Source organism: Alligator mississippiensis, chromosome 1 (assembly GCF_030867095.1).
Source record: "Alligator mississippiensis isolate rAllMis1 chromosome 1, rAllMis1, whole genome shotgun sequence".
Classification (NCBI taxonomy): domain Eukaryota; kingdom Metazoa; phylum Chordata; order Crocodylia; family Alligatoridae; genus Alligator; species Alligator mississippiensis.
Window position 1 is genome coordinate 5,571,035 of NC_081824.1, and position 26,908 is coordinate 5,597,942.

General features: G+C 48.1%; 2 protein-coding genes across 5 annotated transcripts in view; one reads left to right on the top strand and one right to left on the bottom strand.

The window, feature by feature from the left end:
• FBXO16 (F-box protein 16) overlaps window positions 1-21,958 on the bottom strand; it is a 52,327-nt gene extending 30,369 nt beyond the window's left edge. The window contains exons 1-3 of the mRNA XM_019483809.2: window positions 21,850-21,958; window positions 13,447-13,596; window positions 3,099-3,134 (exon numbers count right to left, since the gene is read on the bottom strand). Coding sequence (XP_019339354.2) covers window positions 3,099-3,134; window positions 13,447-13,542 — 132 coding nt within the window. The 5' untranslated portion in view covers window positions 13,543-13,596; window positions 21,850-21,958. The remainder of the gene's footprint in view (window positions 1-3,098; window positions 3,135-13,446; window positions 13,597-21,849) is intronic.
• An 86-nt stretch (window positions 21,959-22,044) lies between these two features.
• FZD3 (frizzled class receptor 3) overlaps window positions 22,045-26,908 on the top strand; it is an 89,526-nt gene continuing 84,662 nt past the window's right edge. For 2 of the 4 annotated variants that reach the window (XM_019483810.2, XM_059728395.1), the window contains exon 1: window positions 22,046-22,222. The gene's annotated coding sequence lies outside the window, so the exon portion shown is untranslated. The other 2 variants (XM_059728396.1, XM_006260259.4) reach the window with 2 other exon arrangements.

The following is a 26,908-nucleotide window of genomic DNA, read 5'->3' on the forward strand; positions in this document are numbered from 1 at the left end:
TCTCACTTTGCAGCACATTCTTTGCTGTCAGTGCCCGCAGAGCCCAGCAGCTGTGCAGGGCCTGTCTCCTGTACTAGTGAATGGCTGCAATGAGCCGAGACACGAGTTGTTCACCTGCGACAGACCAGCTCATTCACAAAAGATGTCAACACTTGTGACCTTTCCAGCTTGCAGAATTCACAGCGCTATACCGATGGGCTCGTTGGGCAAACACAAGCTATCACAACAGAGTGGAGAGAAGCATCCTCATCATCGGTGTGTTTCTATTTGATTTGGGTATCGCATGTGGCCGTGTACCTGATGCCTATTTGCCTAGCTGCATTTTCAAAGCACCTGATGGTGCTTAGCCATGCCCCTTGCAGTGGGGCTTGGCTGGCACATGCTGCTTATCTTGCTCACCCTGACGTAAGCTCCCGTCTCACATCTTTCTCCTCTCTCTCTTCAGATGGGGCATGTTACAGGTGCTGTCCCCGAACACTTCTACTCACTGAGTCTGGCCCTGAGGAGAAAGGAAGGGCAGGTCAGTAGCTAGGCTGCGAATCTGGGATTTGTGCCTGTGGGTTCAATGCGTTCCTTTGCCACGGACGTCCTGTATGAGCCTGGTTTTATCACTTAGAGCAGGTATAAGTCAGGTGGTATTAGGGAGGGATACATAAAATCCCTGACTAGCCATTTAGGCACCTGAAAGGCCACGGGCACCCACCTTTTCATCAGTGAGGTGCCTTATATACCTTGTAGGCATGCCTAGATCCACTGCCATCTTGGCTGAGCCGAGCCTCTTGGCATCTATTTCCCAGCCAAGCTCCTCTGAATTCACAAACCCGGCATCCCCCACTGCAAACCCAGGAGTCCTGGTGAGCTCATTCCTGGGCTATGGAGTCAAATCCTCCTGTGCTCACCCTCTACCCGGCCCCATGAATTGTGTGTTCCTTTCTACATAGGGTGATCATAGCAATTGTAGGGAAATCCGGGACGATGCAAGGAAATCCGGGACGAGGGGGGTACGCACATGCATATGCACACACATGTACACACGCATGTGTGTGCACACCATGCCTCCACACCCCCTTTCCGGTACAGACACACACGTGCATGCACACACAGCCCTGACCCTGTGGCTCCCAGGAGCCTGATGGTGGAGCAGCGGTGCAGGACAGCGCAGAGGCCCATGGCTGAGCTCCAACCCCCACATGCAGAGGCTGAGCCCTGCTGCGAGCAGCCCATGAGCGGTGCCCCCAGGCTCCACCAACCTGTGCTGTGTGACCACACAGAGCCTCCCCACCACCCTCTGGCAGCTGCCCAGGGCTGTGTTGTGTAGCCTGGTCCTCGGTAGTGCCTTCAGCAGCAGGGAGAGATGGTGTGTGCCCTCAGTGCATGCTGGCAGCGCCCATGAAGCACCACTCGGGTTGCTCGCAGCCACATCTAGCTTCTGCACACAGAGGATGGGGCTCGACTGCAGGCCTCAGTGCTGTCCCTCCCTGCACTGCTCCGCCGTCCTGGGTTGCTCCGTGCAGGTGCCCAGACCCCAGCCCCTTCAGCCTGCCCTGCCCTGGCCAATCCCTGCCCCAGGCAGGAGCAGCAGTGCTCATCCCACCCCATCCCACTGCCTCCAGCCTGCTCAGGAGGAGCTGGGCCAGGCACGTGTGAGCAGGTTGGCACCAAACGTTTACTTCAATTCTCACCAACCAGTTGGGACGTGAGGATGGCCTATGAAATCCGGGACTGCTCCAGCCAAACTGGAACATATGGTCACCCTATTTCTATACCACAGCCCAAGTTGAATAGAAGAGTGGGAAATGCCTCCACCTTTGCCAAACACAAAGCCAGGTGGTTAGGGAAAACTTCTCTTTGTCTTCCAGGCAAAAGAAGGGAGGTATCTCATCTATCTGTAATTCAGTAAAGCCTGTTAAATGGCACTATGGTGGAAATTATGGGAGGTACCAAAGAAGATAGAGACTAGTAAAGGCTTTGTAAGGCAGGGAAGGAACTGGGTAAATAGGGAGGGAGAGAGGTCATTAGTGAAATTCCTCAAAGATATGTTTGGGACTGATACTGTTTAATATTTTCATCGATAACCTTGGCACAGAGTGGGAGCGCGGTGATGAAAATCGCAACGCGAAGTTAAGTGCAAAGGAGGATCAGGATATCATAAGAGAAAGAAGTGGATCAACATGGGGACCTGAGCAACAGAAATGGGATGACACTGAGCAGTGCCAAGTACAAGGGTAACAGTAAGAACTTCTGCTATACGCTGGGAGCTCACCGGTTGGAAATGAATGAGGAAAAGCACGGCCTGAGTATACCATTGGGCAGCAGAGGACTGTGTGCTGCCAATGTGAGGTAGCTAAGTTGCTAGGGGGTGTTACACACGTGGGGGCAGAGGGAAATCACTTAAACTAAAGGACAGTGTTGAACAAGAACAAATGAGTATCAACTTGCTTTGAATACATTTTGGCTGGAAATTAAAAGAAGGTTCCTGACCATGGGCAGTGGGGTTGTGGGACAGTCCCCAGTAGGCACAGTGGAGGTAAAAGCTAATTACTTTTAAGATGTAACTCATTAAGCTTATTATGAGGTATGTAAAATAGCAGGGATCTGAACTCAATCACCTGGGATGTCCCTTCTACACCCATGTTCCTAAAGACATTAAATAGATCATCGGAATAATTTATTTCCAGCATATCAGTATATATAGTAGGTGGTATACAATTGCAGGATATAAATACTGAATGCATCTAATAAAATAGATCAGATTTCCTGATATCTGTCTAAGTTGCTAGGGGGTGTTAGCAACTTGTCTGCCAGATACCTTCTCAACACTTTTTCTACAGACTTTTCTTCGGGCTTCCAACCCCATTTTTACTTTTAAAAAGCAGACCAGATTACTCAAGCTCATGATTTCTTTGGAACTATGCCAGGAAAAAATCTGTCCCTTTACGTTCCCATCAGAGGTTCAGTAGTCCAGCCCTTGTGTTTCTCACCCTTCCATCCAGAAAACTAGTCTCCTCAGGTGAAACAGGAAACGTACGTAAAATTCCCATCCCACTCATCCCCTGATTAGTTCTGAAACTAACTTTTATTTAAAGAGAAAAGGTTACCCATTTTCCAAGCAGCGCTTTTCGTTCTTCGAATACCTATAAGGGAAGAGAAAAACCAAAATAAGTAAGGTTGAACACACAGAGGCGATTCAGCCTATCCCTGGCTAAAAAAAAAAAAATCAGCTTGAAAAACGACCTGCTTGCTCTGCACCTTCTGCAATCTGACTCCTACAGGTGGGATCCATCTGGATCCTGCGGAAGTCAGGAGAAATCCACATTGGTTCATTTATGCAATTCATACTGATCAAGGTTGTTAGTGGTCCGCTTGGCAACTCCACCCTTTATTTAGGGCTTTATTTTTTAGTGAACGGAGTGCCCTTGAGAAGCCCCAGTCAGACAACCAGGAGGAATGAAGACCTCCTTGTCCACGGGATAACTACAGCACGGGCAGGAGCAACGCAGATTTCCTCACTTCCTCCTCTCTTTCTCTCCCCTCAAGGTCCTTCATCCTTAGTCTGAAGGGTCAGGATAAAAGTTAAAGAAGAGTTCATGCACCGCTGGCCTCTTTGCAGAGATTACAAGGGGATGGTTAGTGCCTAAAGGTAGCGGAGGTTTTGTGACGTGGGCTGAAGCTAGCAGAACCTCTCCGGACTCAACTCTCTGAGGCATGGCCTGAGAAGAGAAGAAGGCTGTAGCTCTTTTCTCTTCAGAAGGATCAAAGAAGAGACATTTATGAGATCTAACCATAACTGCAAATTAAAACAGTTACTAACCACAACTATGAAAATATTATTAATCCTTAGAAACATCATATTTTACTGTTTTGGCAGCTGGCTAAGACAACTCCTGCGGAGAAAGATAACATCAGTGCTGGTTTCTAGTCCAGCTCAAATGCCAGCATTAACTTCATGTCTCCCAGCAGGAGTCTCTCTCACCAGGTGTGAAAAATTACTTTTCTTCTATTCGCCTGTTTACGTTTCTTATTTGTTTTATTTGCACGTGAGACAGTTGGCAAAAAAAGAGACCCTCCGGAAAGCTTTGCACTGGCTGAACTTTGTAAAGATTTGCCACAAGACAGTGATAAATAGACCAAGATTGAAGTTTTGGTTCAGGGAATTTAAGTGGAACAGAGTGGTATTTACATAGCTGTAAACAGTATTCATGGGCTTTGATCAAAGAAAGATCCAGTGTTTGCTTTCTGAGTTCTTACGCAGGCACCTGAGCCAGCTCTGCTGGCAGTCTGGCTCGCTGCAGTCCTTTGGAAACAAAGAATTATTGAATTCATAATGCGATTGCAAAAAAGGCAGGCTCATCCACTGCCTTCCTGTCTCCGCCCCTCCAAGTCAGAGATTTTTGGCCTCTCCTAAATGGCCTCTGCCTTACCTTGACTGATTTCCTACCATACCAGTCCCCTGTTGTCTTCTCAACTATTAGTCACCCTCCAAGCCACCTCCTCTCTTCTCTCTGCTTTGGATCTTCCTCCAAACTGTTCCTCACGTCCAGGAGTTCCTTCCTCTCTTTGCTGCCCCCCCCAAAGTGCTGATATGATAAAAAACACAACCGGTAGCATGACTAGTAGGGGTGTGCAAAGCGGGCCCTATTCGATTTGGATTCAGATTCGGCCCGAATCAGGGACAGTGATTCGATTCGTTGATTCGGATCACTGTCCCTGGTTTGATTCAGTCAACTCTGAATCTGAAGATTCGAGGCTGATTCAGAGAATCGGCAATTCGGACACAGACATGTAGAAATGTTTTTTCTACATACCTTGAGGTACCAGCGCGGCTTGTGAACGCTGTGATGGTGGGGCAGACGGAGCATCCCACAGGAGCGCAGGGGGCCCTCCATGTGCTTAGTGGCGAACCCAGAAGCGGACCGGAAGTACTTGCAGTCCACTTCCAGGTCTACCACGGAGTGTGCTGCGGGGCCGCACTGTACCCCCCTGGCTCAGTGATCAGACGTGGGGGACCCCAGGTGCCCCCCCCCAGACCCAGAAGCCACCAGTCACCGAGCCAGGGGGCGGGGTATGGGGGGGCCCTCCAGCACACTCCCCAGCGGACCTGGAAGTGGACTGGAAATGCTTCTGGTCCACTTCCAGGTCTGCTGTCAAGTGCACTGGGGACCCTGCCGTGCTTCTGTGGGACGCTCCATGTGCACCAGCATTGCAGCATTCACGAGCCGCCTGCTACCTAGAGATATGTAGAAAAAACTAAAGCTGTGTCTAGGTCTGAATCACCAAATCGATTCGGAGGATTCCGATTTAATTCAGAAAGATTAAAGGGCCCTCTGATTCGATTCGGGTTCAGAGATTCGGCCACCGAATTGGGCCGAATCTCCGCCAAATCCAATCAGGGACTGAAGCTTCTCACAGCCCTAATGACTAGGGGTGGGTGAATGGGGCACCAGCCCTGGGCAGTGACTTAGGGCGAGTGTAACAATGGTAGCTGATGATGACAGTTGCCACCACTGTCAGTCCAGCTGCTGCTGCTACCCAGGGTTCAGAAATTAATTTGTTACACTTCTGAACATGGTAGTGTAAAGACACCATTTTTCACCTTAAAACTCAAAACTACCATCACATCATTTCCATCTGAACTACAAGAAAAACTACAAAACTTGACCCCCCACTACCCAATCTTTTTACATGCTCCCTAAAATCCATAAACAAGGAAACCCAGGCATACCTATAATATCCAACCATGGATCCTCAGTCCAACTAAACTGAGGCAATATCAGATTTCATCAACTCCATCCTAAAACCTCCTGTCACCCAAAGACCGAGTTTTGTCCAAGACACAACAGATTTCCAACAGTATGAAAACTTAAAAACATAGACTGCTTTCCCAGCAATATCCTCCTAGCCACCGTGGATGGTACAATCTTATATGCCAACATCCCACACCAGGATAGGATCCAAGCCTGCCTTACATATCTACAGGAGCAAGATTACAACTCAGAGTACAGACCTAAAGATTTTACTGAATTTATACACTTCATCCTCACATACAACAACTTCACATTCAATAATCAACACTTCCTCCAGACCATAGGCACTGCAATGGGCACCAAAATGGCCCCACAATATGCCAACCTTTTTGTGGTCCACTGAGAAAAAGAATTCCTTAAGAACTGCATCATCAACCCATGATATATAGACGGCATCATCATTTAGACCAAAAACCTGAAATCTCTGATTGATTTCCTTCGCAAATTCAATAATAATCATCCATCAATCAGACTATCTGTTCCAGCACCAACATCTCCTTTTTAGACACCATGATCAATATCCAGAATGGTAAAATACAAGCCACCATATACAAGAAAACCACAGACCAACAGAACCAGCAATCACCCTAACCACACTAAGAAAGCTGTAATTTACAGCCAAGTCCTCCAATACCACCGATTTGCACTGAGAAGAACACCTGTGATTGTCTCCTGGTAAATCTCAAAAGGGCTTTCCTGGAAGGACACTCCTCCAAAGAGACAGATCACACTTTTGAAAGAGCCACCTGGATACCATGTGAAAAATCGCTGCAGTGCAAAAAGAAATCTCTCAGTACTAATCCTCAAAGGGAATTTACAAAACATCTGTCACAGATGAGCCTATGAACTTCACTTCATCAATCTACTGGATACAAAAAATCATGGACTAAATATAGGCATTGGATTTATGGCATATTATAACCTGCCTGCATTTTACCAGCTACATTTTATCAATTTCTTCCCCTTCTCTCCATACCACCCCCCGCCCCCGCTAGTACCTTTTCACACCCATCGTCTCCCATTCCCTTTGAAACTTACTGCCACACATTTGCATTTTCACAGACCTGCATTTTGGCTTCTACTCTACCCAGGAGAGCACACAACCACCAAGGGTGCCTGTACACACCATGGGTTTTAATCCTCATTCAATAGGTTTATAAAATTTAAACTTGTTTATTTTGGAGCATTGCATATGTGTTTACACGCACTAGGTTTTCAAATGAATTTAGCCAGGTCCCTGGCTGGTGCTGCAGGAGAGCGGGATGGTCCAGCACTGCTCCCCTGGCCTGGGGCCCCCCACCCACCCCATGCCTGTGCCCTACCATGTAGCTATGGAAGCAGGGAGCCAGCAAACCACACAAGAAAAAAAAAAAGCAGAAGCAATTTGACAGTGAAAGCAATTGGAAGAGGTGAACTACAAAAAAGTCACAATGTCATCTGGTGGAAAAAAAGGGCTCATTACATGTCCTTGAGTGCCTTTGCATACACAAGAAAGACTTAAATCACGCTTGTGCAAACAGACACACAGTTGCAGTGCATGAAAGGACAAAAATCGTGGCATGAACACGAGCCCCAACAGACTTTCCCTATGCCTGAAGAAGGGTGTTTGTGCCCGAAATCTTGCAAAGAACAATTTTTCCAACTATTTAGTTAGTCTAATAAAAGATAGCACGTCTCTCCAAGGAACCTTGTCTGCCTGTCCATAGACCAACACGGCTACAACCAACAATCCTAAGATTACATTTTTAAACTTGAGAGATCTGCTCCCTAATGTGATGGAGAACAATATCACTTGATTGTCATTGTCAGCAATGTTTTCGTCGCTGCTATCTCTTCCTATTCACTCTGTACAGATAGGAGAGATGAGATTCTGTTCTGATCTACCTAAAACAGACAAACATTTTGACATGAGGATTATGGACATCATGGACAAGCAATATGACATGAGCTCCTGAGGCAATGCAATCTAGAGAGCTGAGCAGTAAGGGAGTGTGGGAAGGATGACTGTGCATCTCTATGGGATGTTAGGGAAACTGATACTGGTCTACTAGGTCCAGTGCTGGTGTCTGCATTTTAAAAAGGATGCTGCAAAATTGGAGAGGGTGCAACAATGCACCACAAACAGTGAATCAAGAGCTGAAGAAAATGCCTTATGGTGGGAAAGTTCAAGAGCTCCCTGAGCTTAGCTTATCAAAGAGATTGGGAAGTGACTTGATCACAGGGTATAAGCACCTTCACATAGGCTAGGAACAGACATTGCATTTATCCCTGGATAAATTTTGTCTGTATTTATCCCAGAACAAAAATATCCCAGGATTGATGTGTACACACGTCACCCTTCTAATCAGGGTTTAGTGAGCAGCTCAATTCATTGCCACTTTTCTGCCATTGATGCCATGATGCAATCCCAGAACAACTGTTCAGACAAACTTTGCTATATCCTGGCATAAACTGGGAAACTTTGTTTTTATCTGGGAAACATGTTTTAGGATTTATCCTGGGATAAAAGCCATGGACGTTTGTACGCTTACACTTTGTCCCCAGGTAAAATGGTTTATCCTTGGACAAATGTGACATCTGTTCACAGCTATGAAGAAAGCATCTAGGAACGTCTCAAAGCTAAGAAGGAGGCGTACACCCAATGGAAGGGAGGGGCCATCACCAGGGAGGACTATATCTCCATTGCTTGGGATTGTAGGGTGGTTGTTAGGAAGGCCAAAACAGAGATGGAATTGGAACTAGCAACCCGGATCAAGGACAACAAGAAATCCTTTTTTAAATACATAGGGGGTAAAAAGAAGGTTCCGGGTAACGTGGGGCCTCTGCAGGACACGCTTGGAAATCTGGTGGTCTCACCAGATGACAAAGCTAACCTATTTAACAATTTCTTTGCCTCCATTTTTCTGATCAGAGACCAGGTCATCCCCCCCACTGGGATCCCCAATGGTCCCAGGGGAGGTACAGCCAGGCCCAGGCTCAGAGAGGACCTAGTCAGGGAACTTCTGGAGGGACTGGACATTGTCAGGACCTGCTGATTTGAACATCTCCACCCCAGAGTGCTGAGAGAATTAGCAGAAGTCATTGCGGGACCCCTGGCACAGCTTTACGAGCACTCGTGGTGCTCTGACGAGGTGCCAGAGGACTGGAAAACGGCCAATGTGGTCCCCATTTGAAAAAGGGAGGACCCTGGAAATTATAGGCATTAGTTTTACCTCGGTCCTGGGGAAGCTCTTTGAGAAAATTATCCAAGAGCACATCTGCAAGGGGCAAGCAGGGGAGTGTATGTTTAGGGGCAATCAGCATGGCTTCATTAGAGGCAGGTCCTATCAGACCAACCTGGTGGCCTTCTATGACCAGGTCACAAAATCCTTGGACGCAGGTGTCACGGTGGATGTAGTCTTTCTGGACTTTAGCAAGGCCTTCGACACTGTCTCTCACCCCATTCTCGTTAAAAAATTAGGAGATTGTGGTGTTGATGCCTACACAGTCAGATGGGTCACTAACTGGCTGGAGGGCTGCACCCAGAGAGTGGCGGTGGACGGGTCATTTTCAACCTGGAGGGATGTGGGCAGTGGAGTCCCCCAGGGCTCAGTCCTCGGGCCCGCACTATTCAACATCTTCATCAGCGACTTGGACGAGGGGATGAAAATCACCTTATTCAAATTCGCAGATGACACTAAGATGTGGGGAGAAGTGGGCACGCTAGAAGGGAGGGACAGGCTGCAACTGGGTCTGGACAGGTTACAGGGGTGGGCAGATGAGAATAAGATGGGTTTCAATACGGACAAGTGCAGGGTACTGCACCTGGGGAGGAAGAACCAGCAGCAGACCTACAGGCTGGGGAACTCCCTTCTTTTCAACACAGAGGCAGAAAAGGATCTTGGAGTTATTATAGATGCCAAGATGAACATGGGCCGCCAATGTGGGGACGCAGTCAGGAAGGCCAACCGCACCTTGTCATGCATCCACAGATGCATTAGTTTACTGGCTGGATTACGAGCAGATCTAAGTAGGTGATCCTCCCCCTCTATGCAACACTGGTCAAGCTGCAGTTGGAGTACTGCATCCAGTTCTGGGCACCACACTTCCGGAGGGATGTGGACAGCATGGAGAGGGTCCAGAGGAGGGCCCCCCGCATGGTGAGGGGGCAGCAGGGCAGGCTCTACGAAGAGAGGCTATTGGACCTGAACCTGTTCAGCCTCCACAAGAGAAGGCTGAGGGGGAATCTAGTGGCCACCTATAAACTGGCCAAGGGGGACCAGCAGGCAATGGGAGACTCCCTGTTCCCCCAAGCACTACTGGGAGCAACAAGGAATAACAGCCATAAGTTGACCAAGAGTAGATTCAGACTAGACATCAGGAGGTGCTACTTCACTGTCAGGGCGGCTAGGAGCTGGAACCAACTTCCAAGGGAAGTGGTGCTGGCTTCTACCCTGGGGGTCTTCAAAAGGAGGCTGGATGAACACCTTGCCGGAATCGTTTGACCCCAGTACTCTTTCCTGCCCATTGCAGGGGGTCAGACTTGATGATCTGCTCAGGTCCCTTCTGACCCTACTAACTATGAAACTATGAAAGATGACATAGCAGAACCACTGGCACAGCTGTTTGAGCGCTCGTGGCACTTGGGACAGGTCCGAGAGGACTGGAAAAGGGCCAGCATGGTCCCTATCTTCAAGAAGGGGAGGAAGGAGGACCCGGGTAATTATAAGCTAGTTAGCCTCCAAGACCTTAGAAAAAATCATTGAGGATCACATTTGCAGCGGGCCAGAAGGTAACACAATGGTAAGGGGCAACCAGCATGGGTTTATAGCAGGCAGATCCTGCCTGACTACCCTGGTCTCTTTTTATGACCAGGTCACAAACTGCTTAGATGCGGGGGAGGAAGTAGATATTATTTAGCTGGATTTTAACAAGGCCTTTGACACAGTGTTGCACCCAATTCTTACTAGCAAACTGAGTAGCTGCGATGTGGATTTTTTCACAGTAAGGTGGGTGAAAAACTAGCTTATGGGACGCACCCAGAGAGTGGTGGTGGATGGGTCGGTTTCTCCCTGGAAGGATGTGGGCAGTGGTGTCCCCCAAGGGCCTGTCCTTGGACTAGTGCTGTTTAATATCTTCATCGGTGATTTGGACAAAGGTGTTGAAAGCACCTTGTCCAGATTTGCAGATGACACTAAACTATGGGGCATAGTAAACACACTGGAGGGCAGGGAGCAAATTCAGGCAGATTTGGACAGACTGGGGAAGTGGGCCAATCAGAATAGGATGCAATCCAACAAGGATAAATGCAAGGTGAAACAGCTGGGGAGAAAGGATCTCCAACACACCTATAGACTGGGAGGTACCATTCTGAGCACCACAACAGTGGAAAGAGATCTCGGAGTCCTGGTTGACGCAAAAATGAACATGAGTCGCCAGTGAGACGAGGTAATAAGCAAGGCTAACCGCACTCTTTCTTGCATCAGCAGGAGCATCACAAGCAGGTCTAGGGAAGTGATAATTCCCCTCTATGCAGCACTGGTGAGGCCACAGATGGAGTACTGCGTCTAGTTTTGGGCGCCGCACTTCAAGAGGGATGTGGATGACCTTGAGAGGGTTCAGAGGAGGGCTACTCATATGGTTGAGGGCCTGCAGGTAAGACCTTATGAAGACAGACTGAGGGATCTGAATCTCTGCAGCCCCCGCAAGAGAAGGCTGAGAGGTGATCTTGTGGCTGCCTACAAACTCATCAGGGGGACCAGCAGGAAATAGGGGACACTCTGTTTACCAGGGCACCCCTCAGGGTTACCAGGAATAATGGTCACAAACTGAAGGAGAACAGATTAAGATTGGACATAAAGAAGAAATTCTTTGCAGTGAGGATTGCCAAAATATGGAATGGGCTTCCAAGGGAGGTGGTGCTTTCCCCTACCTTGGAGGTGTTCAAGAGGCGATTAGACAGGCATCTGGCTGGGGTTACCTGACCCCAGAGCTCTTTCCTGCCTGGAGCAGGGGGTTGGACCCAATGATCTGCCAGGTCCTTTCCAACTCTAGAAATCTATGAAATCTATAAAAGTAGTGAGAATTAAAGTTAAGAAGCATATTAAGGCCCATGGCTGCAAGCTGAAGGAACAATTCAAACTGGCAATGAGGCTGTGATTTTTAACAAGAAAGGTAACTAACCACTGGAGCCAGGTACTAAGGAAAGTGGTAGATTTGCCATTTCTCAATATCCTGAAATGAAGATTGACTGTCTTGCTGGAAGATGTCCCAGCTGCCTGCGGAGGGTTCGGGATTGAGAGTATGGTTGACAGTAGAAAGGTAAGAAAGGTTTATTGACTTAACAAAAACACGACTATGCACAGATAACAAAACAACAGACAGACAATAATAATTTGCATCAGCAACTTATCACCAGTCCCCTCTGATGCCTGATGCACAAGTTTCTCTTCTGCAAAGCTCAGCAAAGTCAGGCATCCCCGATTAGCGCTGTCTGAGGGGTACTGGGGAGGACCCTGGCATTCAGTCCTTGGGCTCCTCGAGGTCCACAGGCTCACTGATCCAGGCCAGCAGCTAATCTTAAATCAGTACTTCTTTCACACAGCTACATCTGCCTTCTAAATGATTTCCGTATGTGCCAGGCCATTTATCATTTCTGAGCTATGCTGATAAGTTACAGCCATTCAGATTATTTTTACTTCAACTGTCCTTAGACTGCCCAATAACAGTACAAGCCTTGCATTCTTTTGATAAAGTTAATTTTAACTATGCCACAGGGCCTAACTACTTCAAGGCTTTGCTAAATTTACTAGGCCTTACTATATGCAAGGCCTTACTACATCTTAAACTTTAATTAGGCTCTTAGCAACAACATATAGCTTAATATCTAAACAAATGACAGAAAAAACACTTGATGTAATCTTCATAGAGCCTTCAGCAAGCACCTTTATCACACAGACATAATTTTCAGCTGTCACAGAAGATACACCTAGATAAAAACAAGTTACTGGGCTCAGTACAGGTGGGGGATGGGATGGGGTCTAGTGGCATGTGATAGACAGATCCATCTGGATGATCTAAGGGCCCTTCTGACCTTATGCTCTGTGATTCAGCAACAAACTTAATTACATTCAATTTAAAGTAGATGGTACTGGGGATGATTGACAGGGAAAAACAAAGCTGCTGCCCTTGCAGATCCTAGCCACAGTCTGCAAGGCCTAGAGGTAGAACACCCATCTTGTAAACTGCCCACATCAGCACACTCCCTTCCATATCTGACAGAGAGTCCATGTCACCCTACGTCTCAGGTGAAGCTGATCAGCCATTTGATGGAGCAAGTGCTGCCCTAACTTGGTAGAACTTGTGCTGTGGTTCATTGTCATTTGCTTTTAATATATGCCGTGTTGCATTTATAGTTGAAGGTTACTGGACTAAATCCTCAAACCCTCTTCAGTTATTACCTATTTGTTACTCAGACATGTTTCAGGGACATCAGTTCTCAGGGACAGTAAAGGCTTGAGGATCTTGTTCATTCACGGGCAGCAAAGTAATGCCTTTCAATCACAGCATCTTTCTGTCTCATGGACCAAACCCGTCTTGGCTAATTTACTAAATGTTCCTCATATGCTTTGGCTTGTATTGGAGACAGCTGTGTGGTACTTGCCTTGTCATTCATGAGCTGATGGTTCAGGGGTGTCCATGTGCTCATCTTGGTTTGAAGTTTGGGGCCATCCATGTTTTTGGGAGGTGCAAATGCCATCAGGTGAGTGAGACCACAGGACACTCCAATATCCTTCTGCAGAAAAGGTTACAGCTGTTGGAATAAAAGGACAGCATTACTGTTGTGGAAATTGCCCAGGTGAGAAAGCAAACATACCATGGCCATCTTCTGAGAATGCCAAATAACAGCCTCTGTGAATAAGCCTGGGTCTGGGTTGGAACAGACCTCCCCGGTCACCTAGTCCATCATCCTGCACGTGATGCAGTCTACCTGTTCAAATCCAGCCCCGAGAGACACCTGCCCAGCCTCTGCTTGGAAGGGAAGACGTTCCCTGCATAACTTGTTCCACACTGTCCAGCTGTTTTCACATTTAACCAGAAGAATGAAATGCAAACTGTGTAGAAGTCTGGGAAACAATGATTTATGAGGCAAGGCTGGGAGAACTGAAATGATCTAGTCTGGAGCAGATAAGACAGAGCGGGGATTTGACACCAGCCTTCAAATACCTGAAGGGTGGTTTTGCAGAGGATGGTGATAGACTACTTTAGCAGTGTAACTAGAGGCACGTGCCCTGGTGCCAATTTAAAGGGTGCAGAGGAATGGGGTCCCCAGGGAGTCTGTTCTGAGCCTGTAGCTGCACCCGCAGAAGGAACAGCAGCCACATGCCGTATTATCGGGCACTCTGCACCCCTGCACTCCCATCCTCAGGCATTCAGCACTTCCCTTCCTCCATTCTCAGGCATCTCTGCACAGGGCACCAGATTCCCAGTTCTACCTGTCACAGAAGATAACAAGAAGGTAATTAACCACGGGAGCCAGGTACTAAGGAAAGTGGTAGATTTGCCATTTCTCAATATCCTGAAATGAAGATTGACTGTCTTGCTGGAAGATGTAGATCTACTACAGACCCCCCAACCAAGGGGAGGAGCTGGACTGGGAATTTTCAGGCCTGCTTGCAGAGGCACTTAAGGCAAGGGATGTAGTTGTCATGGGTGATCTAAATTACCCAGACATCTGCTGGGAGGAGCAGTCAGCCAGGTCGGACCGTTCCAGGAGGTTCCTGGCCAAGATACAGGACCTCTGCTTAACCCAGGAGGTGCACAGTCCCACCAGAGGAAATGCCCTGTTGGACCTGGTCCTGGCCACAGGCAATGATCTGGTAAGGGGGCTCCAGGTCCTTGACCACCTGGATGATAGCGATCATCGCTTGCTGGAATTCATCATCCAGCGCAGGGTGACAAGGGCCTGCAGCAAGGCGGTAGCCCTAGACTTCAAGAGGACCAACTTCAATGAGTTGAGATTGGTGGGAGAGGCGCTGGGGTTCTCGAGGGCAGGGGAACTCAGTGCCCAAGATGAGTGGTCATTCCTTAAGGAGACGATACTCAGGGCCCAAAGGGTGACGATCCCAAAAAGAAGCAAGGGGGGCAAGAGTGCCCAAAAGCCCCCCTGGCTCGCCAAGGACATCCGGGAATGCCTGGTTGCCAAAAAGGCAGCGTACACCCGGTGGAAGTGGGGGGCTGTCTCCAAAGACGAGTATACCTCCACTGCTTGGGCCTGTAGGGGCACTGTTAGGAAAGCTAAGGCAGACAGGTCTAGGACTAACGTCCAAGATCAAAGATAATAAAAAGTCCTTTTTCAAATATATAGGGAGGATGGAAGAAGGCACTGGGAAACGTGGGGCCCCTGCAAGATGCGCTGGGCAATATGGTGGTTGCACCAGAGGAGAAAGCAGACCTCTTTAACAATTTCTTCACCTCCATTTTCTTGTGCAGGGTCCGGGACCCCCCCCACCGTGATTCAAGACGGACTCGAGGGGAACACCTCCAGACCTAAGGTTGAGGAGGACTGGGTTACAGCGCTTCTGGAGGGGCTGGACGTATTCAAATCAGCAGGTCCAGATGCTCTCCACCCCAGGGTGTTGAGGGAGCTAGCAGGGGTTATTGCAGGGCCCTTGGCATGGCTTTACGAGTGCTCGTGGTGCTCAGGCCAGGTGCCAGATGATTGGAAGATGGCCAATGTGGTCCCCATCTTTAAAAAAGGGAGGAGGGAGGACCCAGGCAACTATAGGCTCGTCAGTCTTACCTCAGTCCTGGGAAAACTCTTTGAGAGAATCAAGGAGCACATCTGTGATGGGCCGGCATCGGGGATGATGCTCAAGGGCAACCACCATGGTTTCGTTAGGGGCAGGTCATGTCAGACCAACCTGATTGCCTTTTACGATCAGGTCACAAAAGCATTGGATGCAGGTGTCACCGTGGATGTAGTCTTTCTGGACTTCAGCAAGGCCTTTGACACTGTCGACCACCCCATCCTCATTAAAAAATTAGGCAACTGTGGCATTGATGCCTACACGGTCAGATGGACTGCGAATGGGCTAAAGAGTTGTACTCTGAGGGTGGTGGTGGATGAGTCATATTCGACCTAGGAGGGAAGTGGGCAGCGGTGTCCCCCAGGGCTCGGTCCTTGGGCCCGCACTGTTCAATTTCTTTATCAGCAATTTGGACGACAGAGTGAAAAGCAACCTGTTCAAATTTGCTGATGATACCAAAATTTGGGGTGAGGTGGGCATGGTAGTAGGGATGGAAAGACTGCAGCAAGACCTGGATAGGTTGCAGGGGTGGGCTAACAAAAACAGGATGTGTTTCAATACGGACAAGTAACCGGCAGCACACTTATAAGATGGGAAACTCCCTTCTTGAGAGCACGGAGGCAGAAAGGGATCTTGGAGTCATCATTGGCTCCAAGATGAACATGGGCAGGTAATGTGAGGTCACGGTCGGCAGGGCTAACTGGACCCTATCGTGCATCCACAGGTGCATCTCAAGCAGGGCCAAGGAGGTGATCCTCCCCCTCTACGCGACACTGGTCAGGCCACAGCTGGAGTACTGTGTCCAGTTCTGGGCACCCCACTTCAAGAGGGATGTGGACAACATTGAGCGGGTCCAGAGGAGGGCCACCCGCATGATCCAGAGACAGCAGGGCAGACCCTACAATGAGAGGCTATGAGACCTGAACCTGTTCAGCCTTCACAAGAGAAGGCTGAGGGGGGACCTGGTGACTGTCTATAAACTCACTAGGGGGGGCCAGAAGGGTTTGGGGGAGACCTGGTATCCCCTAGCACCCCCCGGGATAACAAGGAATAACGGCCACAAGTTGTTGGAGAGTCGGTTTAGATTAGACATCCGTAGGAACTACTTCACTGTCAGGGCGGCTAGGATCTGGAACCAACTTCCAAGAGAAGTGGTGCTGGCTCCTACCCTGGGGGTCTTTAAGAAGCGGCTTGATGCCCTACCTGGCTGGGGTCATTTGAGCCCAGTTTTCTTCCTGCCCAGGCAGGGGGTCGGACTTGAAGATCTACAAGGTCCCTTCCCACCCGACTTCTATGATTCTATGATACCTCTCTCTGTGGTCGCAGAGGACAAGAGAAAAAGCAATGGCTTCAAATCACAAAGAAGTAAGGCTGGAAGGGACCTCCAGAGGTCATCCAGTCCAACCCCCTGCCTGAGGCAGAATCACCCCTATCCAAAGCATCCTATACAAAGCCATTACCTTTTAGCAAAACTACCATCAACCCTGACACAAGATGTCACACCCTCACCTGCCACAGGTAAAGCAGGGGGACCACAGCAGCCAACATCCTGCTTCTATAAGAGGTTAATATACACTCAAGGAGATCCCAGGTAGAGGCCATGCCCCCACTACAGAGGATGGCAACCCCACCCAAGTCCATACCAATCTGACTATAGGATAAAATCCTAACCAGTAGCTGTCCAACCTCTTCTTGAGCTCCTCCAGGGATGGAGGGGCCACAGCTTCCCTAGACATCTGTTCCACCACCTTGCTCTTCTAACAGTAAAGACATTTTCCCTGAGATCCAACCTAAACCTGCTTTGCCACAACTTCAAGCCATTGGTTTGTCTCCTACTCTCTGCAGCAAGAGAGAAATGACAGCAGGAGATGTTTAGTCTAGAGATTAGGAAGAAGCTTCTCACTATGAGGGTGCTGAAGCCCTGTACCAGGCTGCCCAGCAAAGTTATGAAACCTTCTCCCTTGCAAGTTTTTAAAAGCAGCTTGGCTGGGATGGTTTAATCAGGGATGCTCCCTTCATGGAGCATGGGGTTGGAGTAGATGATCTTAAGGCTCCTTCCACCCCTACTTTTTATGATCTCTCTTCCTGCATTTTAGTCCGTTCAGTTTGGGATGACTATACGGATTATGGCATCCACACTGGTCCGTTTTTTTTTTTGGTTTTTTTTTTAACTTTTTTACAAGAATTGCTGATCTGAATCCAATATACCACTTCATAATGATCTTTTACTTCCCTCTCCTTCTTGTGGCACTAAATACTTGTGGCCCAGCTCAGCCTATATGGTGGTGTTTTTATGTCAAATGTTTGGCCAAATATATGAAAACCTTTATCTTCCTACTTGATCTTGAAGCTGGTTTCAGTGTGACCCCACAAGGACCCATCCCACGAAGCCAGTTACAGGATCCGGCCCCAAGAATGTAATAGTCTAAGAAAAGGTTTTTAAATTAGAGATCATTAAATAAGAGCTGAAGTCCTTAAGACAGTTATTAGGAGATTGTTCTGTAAACACTTCAGGTTGCTTTAAAGCTTCATGATCTCAGGGAGATGGATTGGACATCTGGGACAAAAGAAAAACGAATTCGGATACAACAGGGCTGGATAGCAATGGAGTCCCACAAGCCTGAAAAAGCCCATGGCAAACACACTTTTCTGTAACACTTTGTCATCGCAGACACATTTTGTTGCGTGCAAGATGGCCAATCTGGCAATCTTCACTCAAGTAAAATTCCCTTGGATGTCAACAAGAGCTTTGCTCATGAAAATACCACAGGATCCATCCTAGGATTTCAGGTTTTATTCTCTTCTCTTGCTCACTCTCCCTTTTTAAAACTATTACACAAGCAGAGGAGTGAAGAGAACAGATTAAATACCCCTTGCTTAATTAATCATTAATTTGCTCCCTTTCTTTTTTCATTATTTAATGCAATATGGTTTAGTTGCTACAGCGAGCATTGCCATGATAGGATTCTGGGTTCTTTTTTTTTGGTGGGGAGTTTCTTAAAGCAATTACAGTGAGCACATAACAAATTAAATATTAATTACATGCACAAAAGAACACTTGCTAAGTCAAGCACTTTGAAGTTAAGAAACATATTCATTAAGGGCGCTTATATAAGCAGCATTTCACCTTCTTGTACATACACGTTATAGCACTGGCTTATCCTGTGATCACAGACTTTTCTTTTTTGCCTCAGGACCCATGCCTACCTCAGTGCCCAGGAAGACTGATACCTAAAAGAGAACTGCAAGCTGGTGAAAAAGTTTGGCGCTTAAGAACGGGGCCAGGGAGTCATATCCCTCTTCTCAGAGACAACTTTGCCTCTCAGTCACAAAACATAAAATTGTCACCAAGAATCATTCTGCCACGAGGTTCACAGACCAGCCTTCTCCCCGTAAATTAATGCTCCCTGTGGCTGTTCACCAAATGGCTGCTTTCATGGCCCCTCTCTGAGACCCCAGTACAAGCCTGTGTTGACCTTGCCCCAAGGACAGGGCCACAGAACCAGATACCACAGGTGGTTCTCCCAGCATCGTCACTGCCCGAAGTAAAGGTGACATCAAGGAGGTACTTGTAGGACTACAGCGCTCTTATGACCACAGAGTAAGCTTCTCTCTTTGTGTCATGACTTCCAGCTTATGTTCCCCGTATGCAAGGTCTACACCTTTAACTTCCTGGGGTAAGACAGCCCCAAACCTAAGCTGGGCCATTTCGTTGCAGAATAAACAGCACGGGGTCACCTTGATTAAACTGGCAATATGCTCAGATCCATATCTGAGTGCATAACAATCATATTGATATTCGAAAGCAAAATAATCCTAAAATTTCTAAGTCCTAAAGTTTTAAAAGGCTTCTAACAGGTGGCCAACATGTTAGGGATAGGACCTTATTACCTAGGTTTCAAAAACTAAGTTGCTAAATAGCATTAACCAGGTACACTTGCAAGCAGACAATTCGGGAAGAACTGTAGGTCAAGACCGAAGAGCAAAGATCCCAGAGTTGACCCTTTTTTTATACTCGATTGCTTGGCTAAAATTGCAAAATCTTACTAAATAAGGGCAAAAAATCTATTAGGAACCCTTTTTATGTGCTACTCTAATTAATATGTATGTGCCTATTCTTATTTCCTGTAAAAGCTATAACTTGCCTAAAATCGGGCTTGTCTAACATCCAACTACTAAATGCACTCAAGGTGACCTTGCTACTTTTACCCTAGTGTTTTTTTTTTTAATCCACCTTTCTTAAGTTTTCTAAAACGGTTCACACCTTGTGATATTCTCCCTCTGGTCATTTCCTTTGCCTATGCTTAAGCAAATACAAGTAACTCTATCCTATGCTATCCTATCATTAAGCAGCTTGTGGCCTACTATAGCAGGGACGTGCTTACAAAATACAGAACTACTGGTATATACACGCTCCTTTGAAATATGTAACTAGCAGGCAACCCTTAATTTCATAAGGTATCTAATCATATCGCACAGTACAGTCTGCACTAATGGGGACTGGAGTTGTCTGCTGTAGAGGGACAATTTCAGGCCAGACCCAAATCTCAATGAAAACAATAGAAAGACTTTCACTGATTTCACTGGAGTTGGCCCTTCGTTTTAAAAAAAATATTTGACTGCATTTAAGAAAAATTAGCAATATATAACGAACGATCATATCATGTTCACTAAGGGGATTAGACTCATTCTTTTTAGCTGGATTAATCTGGGCCCAGCTTAACTCTCTGGAACGCCATTCCAAAGGCTTCTGCAAACTATACTCAAAGCAGGTCTTTCAGAGGAAGACCCATTTCATTAATGGTTTTGCCCACATTGTTACAGAAAAAGCCTTTATGGCTCACTGGAGCCTGGTGTTCTCAGAGGTTTAAAAGCACATTTTACAGAGAAATAATCTAATGATCGTACTCTACTTGATAATGCTGTGATAGTGACTTTCCGTTGGCAATACACTGAATTGAACTGACCACTCTCTAAGGCTTGCAAAGGAAAAGGGAACATCTTGGAAATGATCATCTTGAAAGTAAAGAGTATGTTCATTATATTTGCAAAGGACATTCAAAGGAGTGTCCATTCCTTTCCCATGCAAAGGAAATTGTTGCAAACAGCAGCAGTGATTACAAAGGTGAGCCAGAGAGGCTGGACAGACTATAGGCCAAAAGGAATTACATGCTACAAGATTCAACATGGAAGGATGGACGATCTACCAGAAGGAAAATACAATATTTACTTAAATACAAAGTGAGGTTTTTTTTCCCTTAATCAGTATGGGGTGGGGGGGAAAGCACCTTGCCTTACATTCACATACAAGAAAACCTCATGAAATATATTGTCTACCATCAAACTGCTGCCAAAAGCAGCATGTGCTCAGCAATGGAAACCAGCTACGAAGCTGATTAAATACAGACAACGCTGAGCATGACTGTAAAACACATGGCCCGTATTGTGTTTAAAAAAGTGCTTTTAAAAATGTGTGTTGTGGAGTACCTGCGCTAAAACGAGCAGCGATTTGAGAAAAGGTAACGTACATCAGTTCTGGATGAACGAAGCGTATGGATGCTACGGTACGTGCGAATTGTTACAGCTATGTCTCATTTCAAGGTTATTGTTTTCAGGTTTGCTCCCCACCTCCACGTGCTCAGGAGAGCAGGGTCTGACAGTAAGGAGTGGGGGGGGAAGAAGTTGGGGGGAGACAGAAGGCAAGGGGGCCACCTGATTTATTTTCCCTGATGTATGTAGCAGGGGAAAGGAAATAAATTCAAGGTAAACCTCCAATAATTAGATTCCAGACCTGGCAAATTATAACAAATTTCTAACATTCCCATATACAGAAACTAACTATTGGGGAGTCGCCTTATAATCAGGGCTGTTTTCTATTTGAGCCAATACGGTACTTGCATTCTGCCCCCCTCGAGCCACCAGTTGGATCAATACCCACGTCTGGCTGCAATGATACCCGCCCTCTCCAGGCATCCCTCCTTCACAGCCCCAGGGCATCTGCGCTCCCCGTGCACATCCCACACGGTGATACTCCCCAAGGGGCCTCTGCCCCACCGTGCGGATGCCTCCCTGCACCTCGCACCAGGAGTAACCCCAAGCACCCTGCATCCCACGGCACTGGTATCTCCAACAGGCCCCAGCACCACACACCAACACACACGCGTGTGCACGCTCACCCACCCCACACACGCGCGTGCACGCGCACACACACCCCCCCCCCCACGTGAGGATGGAGCACCCCTGGGTGCCCTGCTCACCTGCGCTCCCCCCTGCCCCGCGCCGCCCGGCGTCGTGTGCGCTCTTCGCCATGGCAACCGCGGCGGCCAATCCGAGCCGGGCGACGAGCGGCTGCGTCGGCATCGACCTAGCGACTGGCGGGGCCGCTGCCGATTGGTGGGAAGGGAGGGGCGGGGCGGCGCGAGGAGGAGGCGGGGCCGCGGGCGTTCGAAGGGGCGGGGCCGCGGTGGCAGTTGGTGGCGGCCGTTGGCTCCTGAGGAGAAGGCGCCGCCGCCGCCGCCTGAGGAGGAGCAGCGGGGCCGGACCGGACCCCTCCGCGCCTGTCACCGCGGCCCGCGGCGCTCCCCCCGCCCCGCCCAAGGGGGCGTGTGGCGTCTCGGAGGGGGAGAGCAGGTGTGTGTGTGTGTGTGTGTGTGGGCGGGGCGCCGCGTGCGCGCGTGGCCGTTGCCCCCTGCGGTGCCGTTGCAGGATGCGGTGGTTCGACGCGCCGGGCACTAGCGTGAGTCCCCCGTCCCCCCCCCCCCCCCCCATGTTATAAGCGGGGTGTGCGTTTGTGTGCGTGTCTGGCTTTTATCCTGCATGCCCCTAAGTGCAATACCGTGCGGTCCCCCAGCTGCCCCCGGGTGTGCGTGTCTGTGCGGAGGAGACGTTGTAGGGGGGCAGCGCGCAATGTGGTTCTGGCCGTCTGCCTGTGTCACTGCAGCATGCGGTGGTTCTCCCCCCACTCCGGCGTGCGTGGGGGTGGGGTGTAATGTGATGTGGTCTCCCGCGGCCCCTGGGAGCGGAGCGTGTTTTGGGGGGGGTGTACGTGTGAGTGTGTTGTCTGTCTGCGAAGAGAGTGCACTCTGTGTGTGTGTGTGTGTGTGTGTGTGTGTGTGTGTGTGTGTGTGTAGGGCAATGCGGTGTGATGCTCTGCGCCTCCCCTTTGTGCCCATCTCGGGGGCGAGGACGGCTCAGTGCCCCGCGTTGCCGTACAGTTCGGCTCCTTCCCCCCCCTTGGCGGGAGGGAAGGGGCTGGTGCAGCCCACCTGCTTCCCTCCCACTGGCTGGCGGGGGGATGCATGCTGTTCCCCATCTGTCTGGCAGGGATTGGGATTTGAGGAAGCCCCATGCACGTCTGCGGCTGCCTGGTACGCGGGGCTCAGGCCGGATTCTTCCTCCGTCGGGGCTGGGGCAGGAACCGGGAACAAGAGGGCGAGCAGCAGCCAGGCCCTTAATCTGTTGCTGCACCTACCATGTTACCGCCCCCCGCCCCCGCCCCACAGTGTGCGGTCCCCCTCCCTCTGCTAGGCTCATCCTCCACTGTTAAAGCCTCTTTGATAAAACTTTTGTACATACGGGAGGTATCCCCTAGCTAGCACCCTAACATGAAGGCAGTAATACTGTAATTTAGTCTAAAGGGTAAATTGGGTTCTGTGGTTATAACTAGCGTCTGGAAGTTTACAACGACACTGGTCAGCTTACTGATCCCTGGTCCACGGTCTGAATTGGTAGGGGGGTTGGTATTTCTTCAGTGTTATGGTGACACATATATGTCCCTGTGATATAAAGTATATAAAGCCTATTAAAAATACACATGCGTTTTAAGGAACAAAAATGATTACAAGTGTGCGGGAAGAAATGCTACTTCCAAGAAACCAAAAATTGCATGTTATTGCATATGCTTGTTTACACACGAATATCATCATATATTTTGACTCCCGATTGTAGCTAAACTCTCACAACGTAAAACTGAAGTTTAGCAGGATAGTTGGCCCTTCTCTGCATTACAACCCCTATGTTCTCTTCCTTTTACTTAGGCATTTTCCTTTGAAAGGGTATTAGATGTTTGAGGTTATTACTAATGTGATGGAACCTTTCTTCTCTTGAGCTCTTGCAAATGTTTAGTGTTTAATGGTGGTGTCGGCAGCAATATCTGTGCACTCTGCATATAAAAAAGAAATGATGGGGTCTCAAGGGGACTTAATGGAATTTTTAACTCGATTTTCAGGGTAAAAACTGCTTGAATGATAGGACTTATGTATAAATATATTTTGAAGTGAGCTGCACAGCGAGGGGTTCAGGGGGTTTGGCTTTTGTGGGCGTTAGTATTCTGAGAATTGTTGCTATGGTGGGAAAGCTTTTTATGATGAGTTTCTGCAGCATTTTTTTAAGGAATCAGACTCTGGATTTCCCTAATCTTTGTGCCTCGCAGTTTAAATCAATCTAACTCTTAGGGATCAGACTGAGACCTAATGTGAGGGAAGGTTATCCCATATCTGTCTACTGCAGGGCTTTAACCTTGTTCTAAAGTTTAGAACAAGGTTTGTGGTAGAACAAGAAATCTAAAGTATCTGGTGCTGAACACTGTTGGAGATGGGACACTGGACTAGATAGACCTTGGAGCAGGTCCAGTGAAGCAGACTGATGTATGTTGGTTTGATGGCCCGGTTGAAAAATTGCATAGAATTTGCATTTGTGCTGGACTTGACAGCATTTTTGGTGACATTTGAAAACAATCATTTTGGGTTGAATGAAATATTTCATTTAGCCCAAAATGGATCACTTCATTTTCTAAGGTATTCTTAATAAAGACAAGCATCTAGATTCACAATGCAACTGTAATGCTGCCTGCAAAAGTGAGGAGGTGGTGATGTGTCCTTCCATACCATGAGTTATAGCCCAGTGGTTAGGACACTCTTGGAATTTGAGAGATCTGGGTTCATATCTTCTTACCCTACCTAGTGAATATTGAAATGTATTGTTCCAAGTGGAATGTTTCTGACTGAAAGTGATCCCAACATACTCCACAGCGCTCTAGACAAAGCCCTGGCTGGGATGATGTAGTTGGAGCTGGTCCCGCGTTGAGCAGGGGGTTGGACTAGATGTGACTTCATGAGCTCCCTTCCAACCCACATTTTCTATGTTTCTATAGCCCTGCAGTCACAAGTGAAGGCGCTGTCCTGTAAGGAGGGAAACCTTGGGTAAAATTCCTGTTCTGAAGTAGAGATGAAATTTAAACCTATAAAAGGAGATGTGGGCACACCCTCTTTGTCAGTAGTTTTTAGAGGTGCTGTGCACTGATACATCAGTCCCATATCATATCGGCACCAATAAAAGGAAAATTGACATTATTGGCTGTTGGCTTTTTTTTGGCTGATGTGGCCGATAATGTCACCGATTAAATGCTGCACGCATGCGTACAGTCACAGCGCAGCACGGCAGTGTGGAGAGCAGTGTCCAGCTGGTAAGTCTGTTGTGGAGGAAGTGGGGGGTGCAGACTGAGACCCCCACAGTGAAAGAGGGAGAGGGGCAGGAGCAAGTGCTGCACAGGTGGGGCAGGGCACAAGATGGAACCACATGCGAGGGCATGGGGGGCATTTGCCCCCTGGATCTATGCGCAGGGCAAGGGCAGGCTGCCACTGTGGGCTTGGGCCAAGAGTGGCACCAGCCTCTTCCCGGTGGGGTGGTTGGGCCAGGGCTGCACTCAGAGCGGGCAATGGCAGTGCTGGGAGGGGGGTTACAGGGTGGGCTGCAGCAACCCCAAAATTTACTGTAGCTCCCCCCATAGTAGCATCGCTGCTGCCCACTCGCGTACTGATTTGATTGCTGGGCCGTGTGTCAGCAATTGGATTGGTATCGGCTGATATGGCTCGTTAAAAATCGGTCGCTGGTATCGGCCCAAAAAATCTCTATTGGTGCACCCCTAGTAGTTTTTGTGACTATCACCCAAATACTCTTGTCAGGTTAACCCAAAAAGATTAAATGTTTTGGAAATTATGAAACAAACTGCTTTGACATTTCAAAACAATTTTTTTCTTTACATTTATATTCATGCCTCAGGGAGATCCAGCGTGGGGATATGCATCTTTCCTCTGCTGGTTGGCCAGAAGCAAGTTTAAGTTTAGTACTGGTAGGGTGTTTCTGGTAATTTCTTGGGTTCCTAAATATAAGAAGCAAGGGTGTGGGGTGTGAGAGAGAACTTCTGTTGGACCTACTATATAATTGAAAGAGGTGTTGGACAAGCCTTTCTTTCATGGAAGAAGGGCACTTTGTGCCCAGAAGTTTCTTAACTGTATGGTGGGTCCAATAAAATAATTGCAAACAAAACTCTTCTCTCTCGTATCTTTCTGGACCATTGTGGCTACACGAACACTCAGTTCATAACTTGGAGACATCCAGGATATTGTCTGATTTTTGCATATTCCTGCATATTCCTGCATATTTTGCATATTCCTGGTGCCGAAAGATTACTGTCTTTTGATGAATTTTGTGCAGGTGTGAACTAATGTAGCGGTATTTATGTGATGTCTTTTTGAAGACTAAGAACATCAATTGTGTTTTTTAAAGAATCTGTGGTGCTTTGTGGGAAGCATTGAAAGCACTCATAATAATGTTGTCAACCAAGAAGAGATTGGTTTTTCCGGGCTATTTGAGCTTCAGTAAAGTGTAGGTTGTCAGGTGTGGCTGGATAGGTACTGACCACCAGTATCTAGGGGAACGTTTGTTCACCAGAGCGCCCCAAGGGATGACGAGGACGAATGGTCACAAACTGCTACAAGATCATTTCAGGCTGGACATAAGGAAGAATTTCTTTACTGTCCGAGCCCCAAAGGTCTGGAACAGCCTGCCACCGGAGGTTGTTCAAGCGCCTTCATTGAACACCTTCAAGATGAAACTGGATGCTTATCTTGCTGGGATCCTATGACCCCAGCTGATGTCCTGCCCTTTGGGCGGGGGGCTGGACTCGATGATCTTCCGAGGTCCCTTCCAGCCCTAATGCCTATGAAACCTATGAATAACCTGATAAAGAATTATTTCCTCATGGTGACCATATGCACTTGGTAGATCTGGTCTCCTAGTTACTGATTGATCAGAACCAGGCATCAGTCTAATTTGGGCTATGCAGTCTGATTTGATTAATCATTTCACTGTGTAGAACAGGGGTGCTCTACCCCTGATCCACGTCACCTAGCCAACGGGCTCTTTACGGGTTGGAAAATGTGGTGGCAGGGGAGAGGGTGGCACTGCTTCCCTGCTGCCAAATCTCCAGATTTGCGGGAAGCCCTGGGCTCTGCATGCTAGATCAGATGTCTGCTC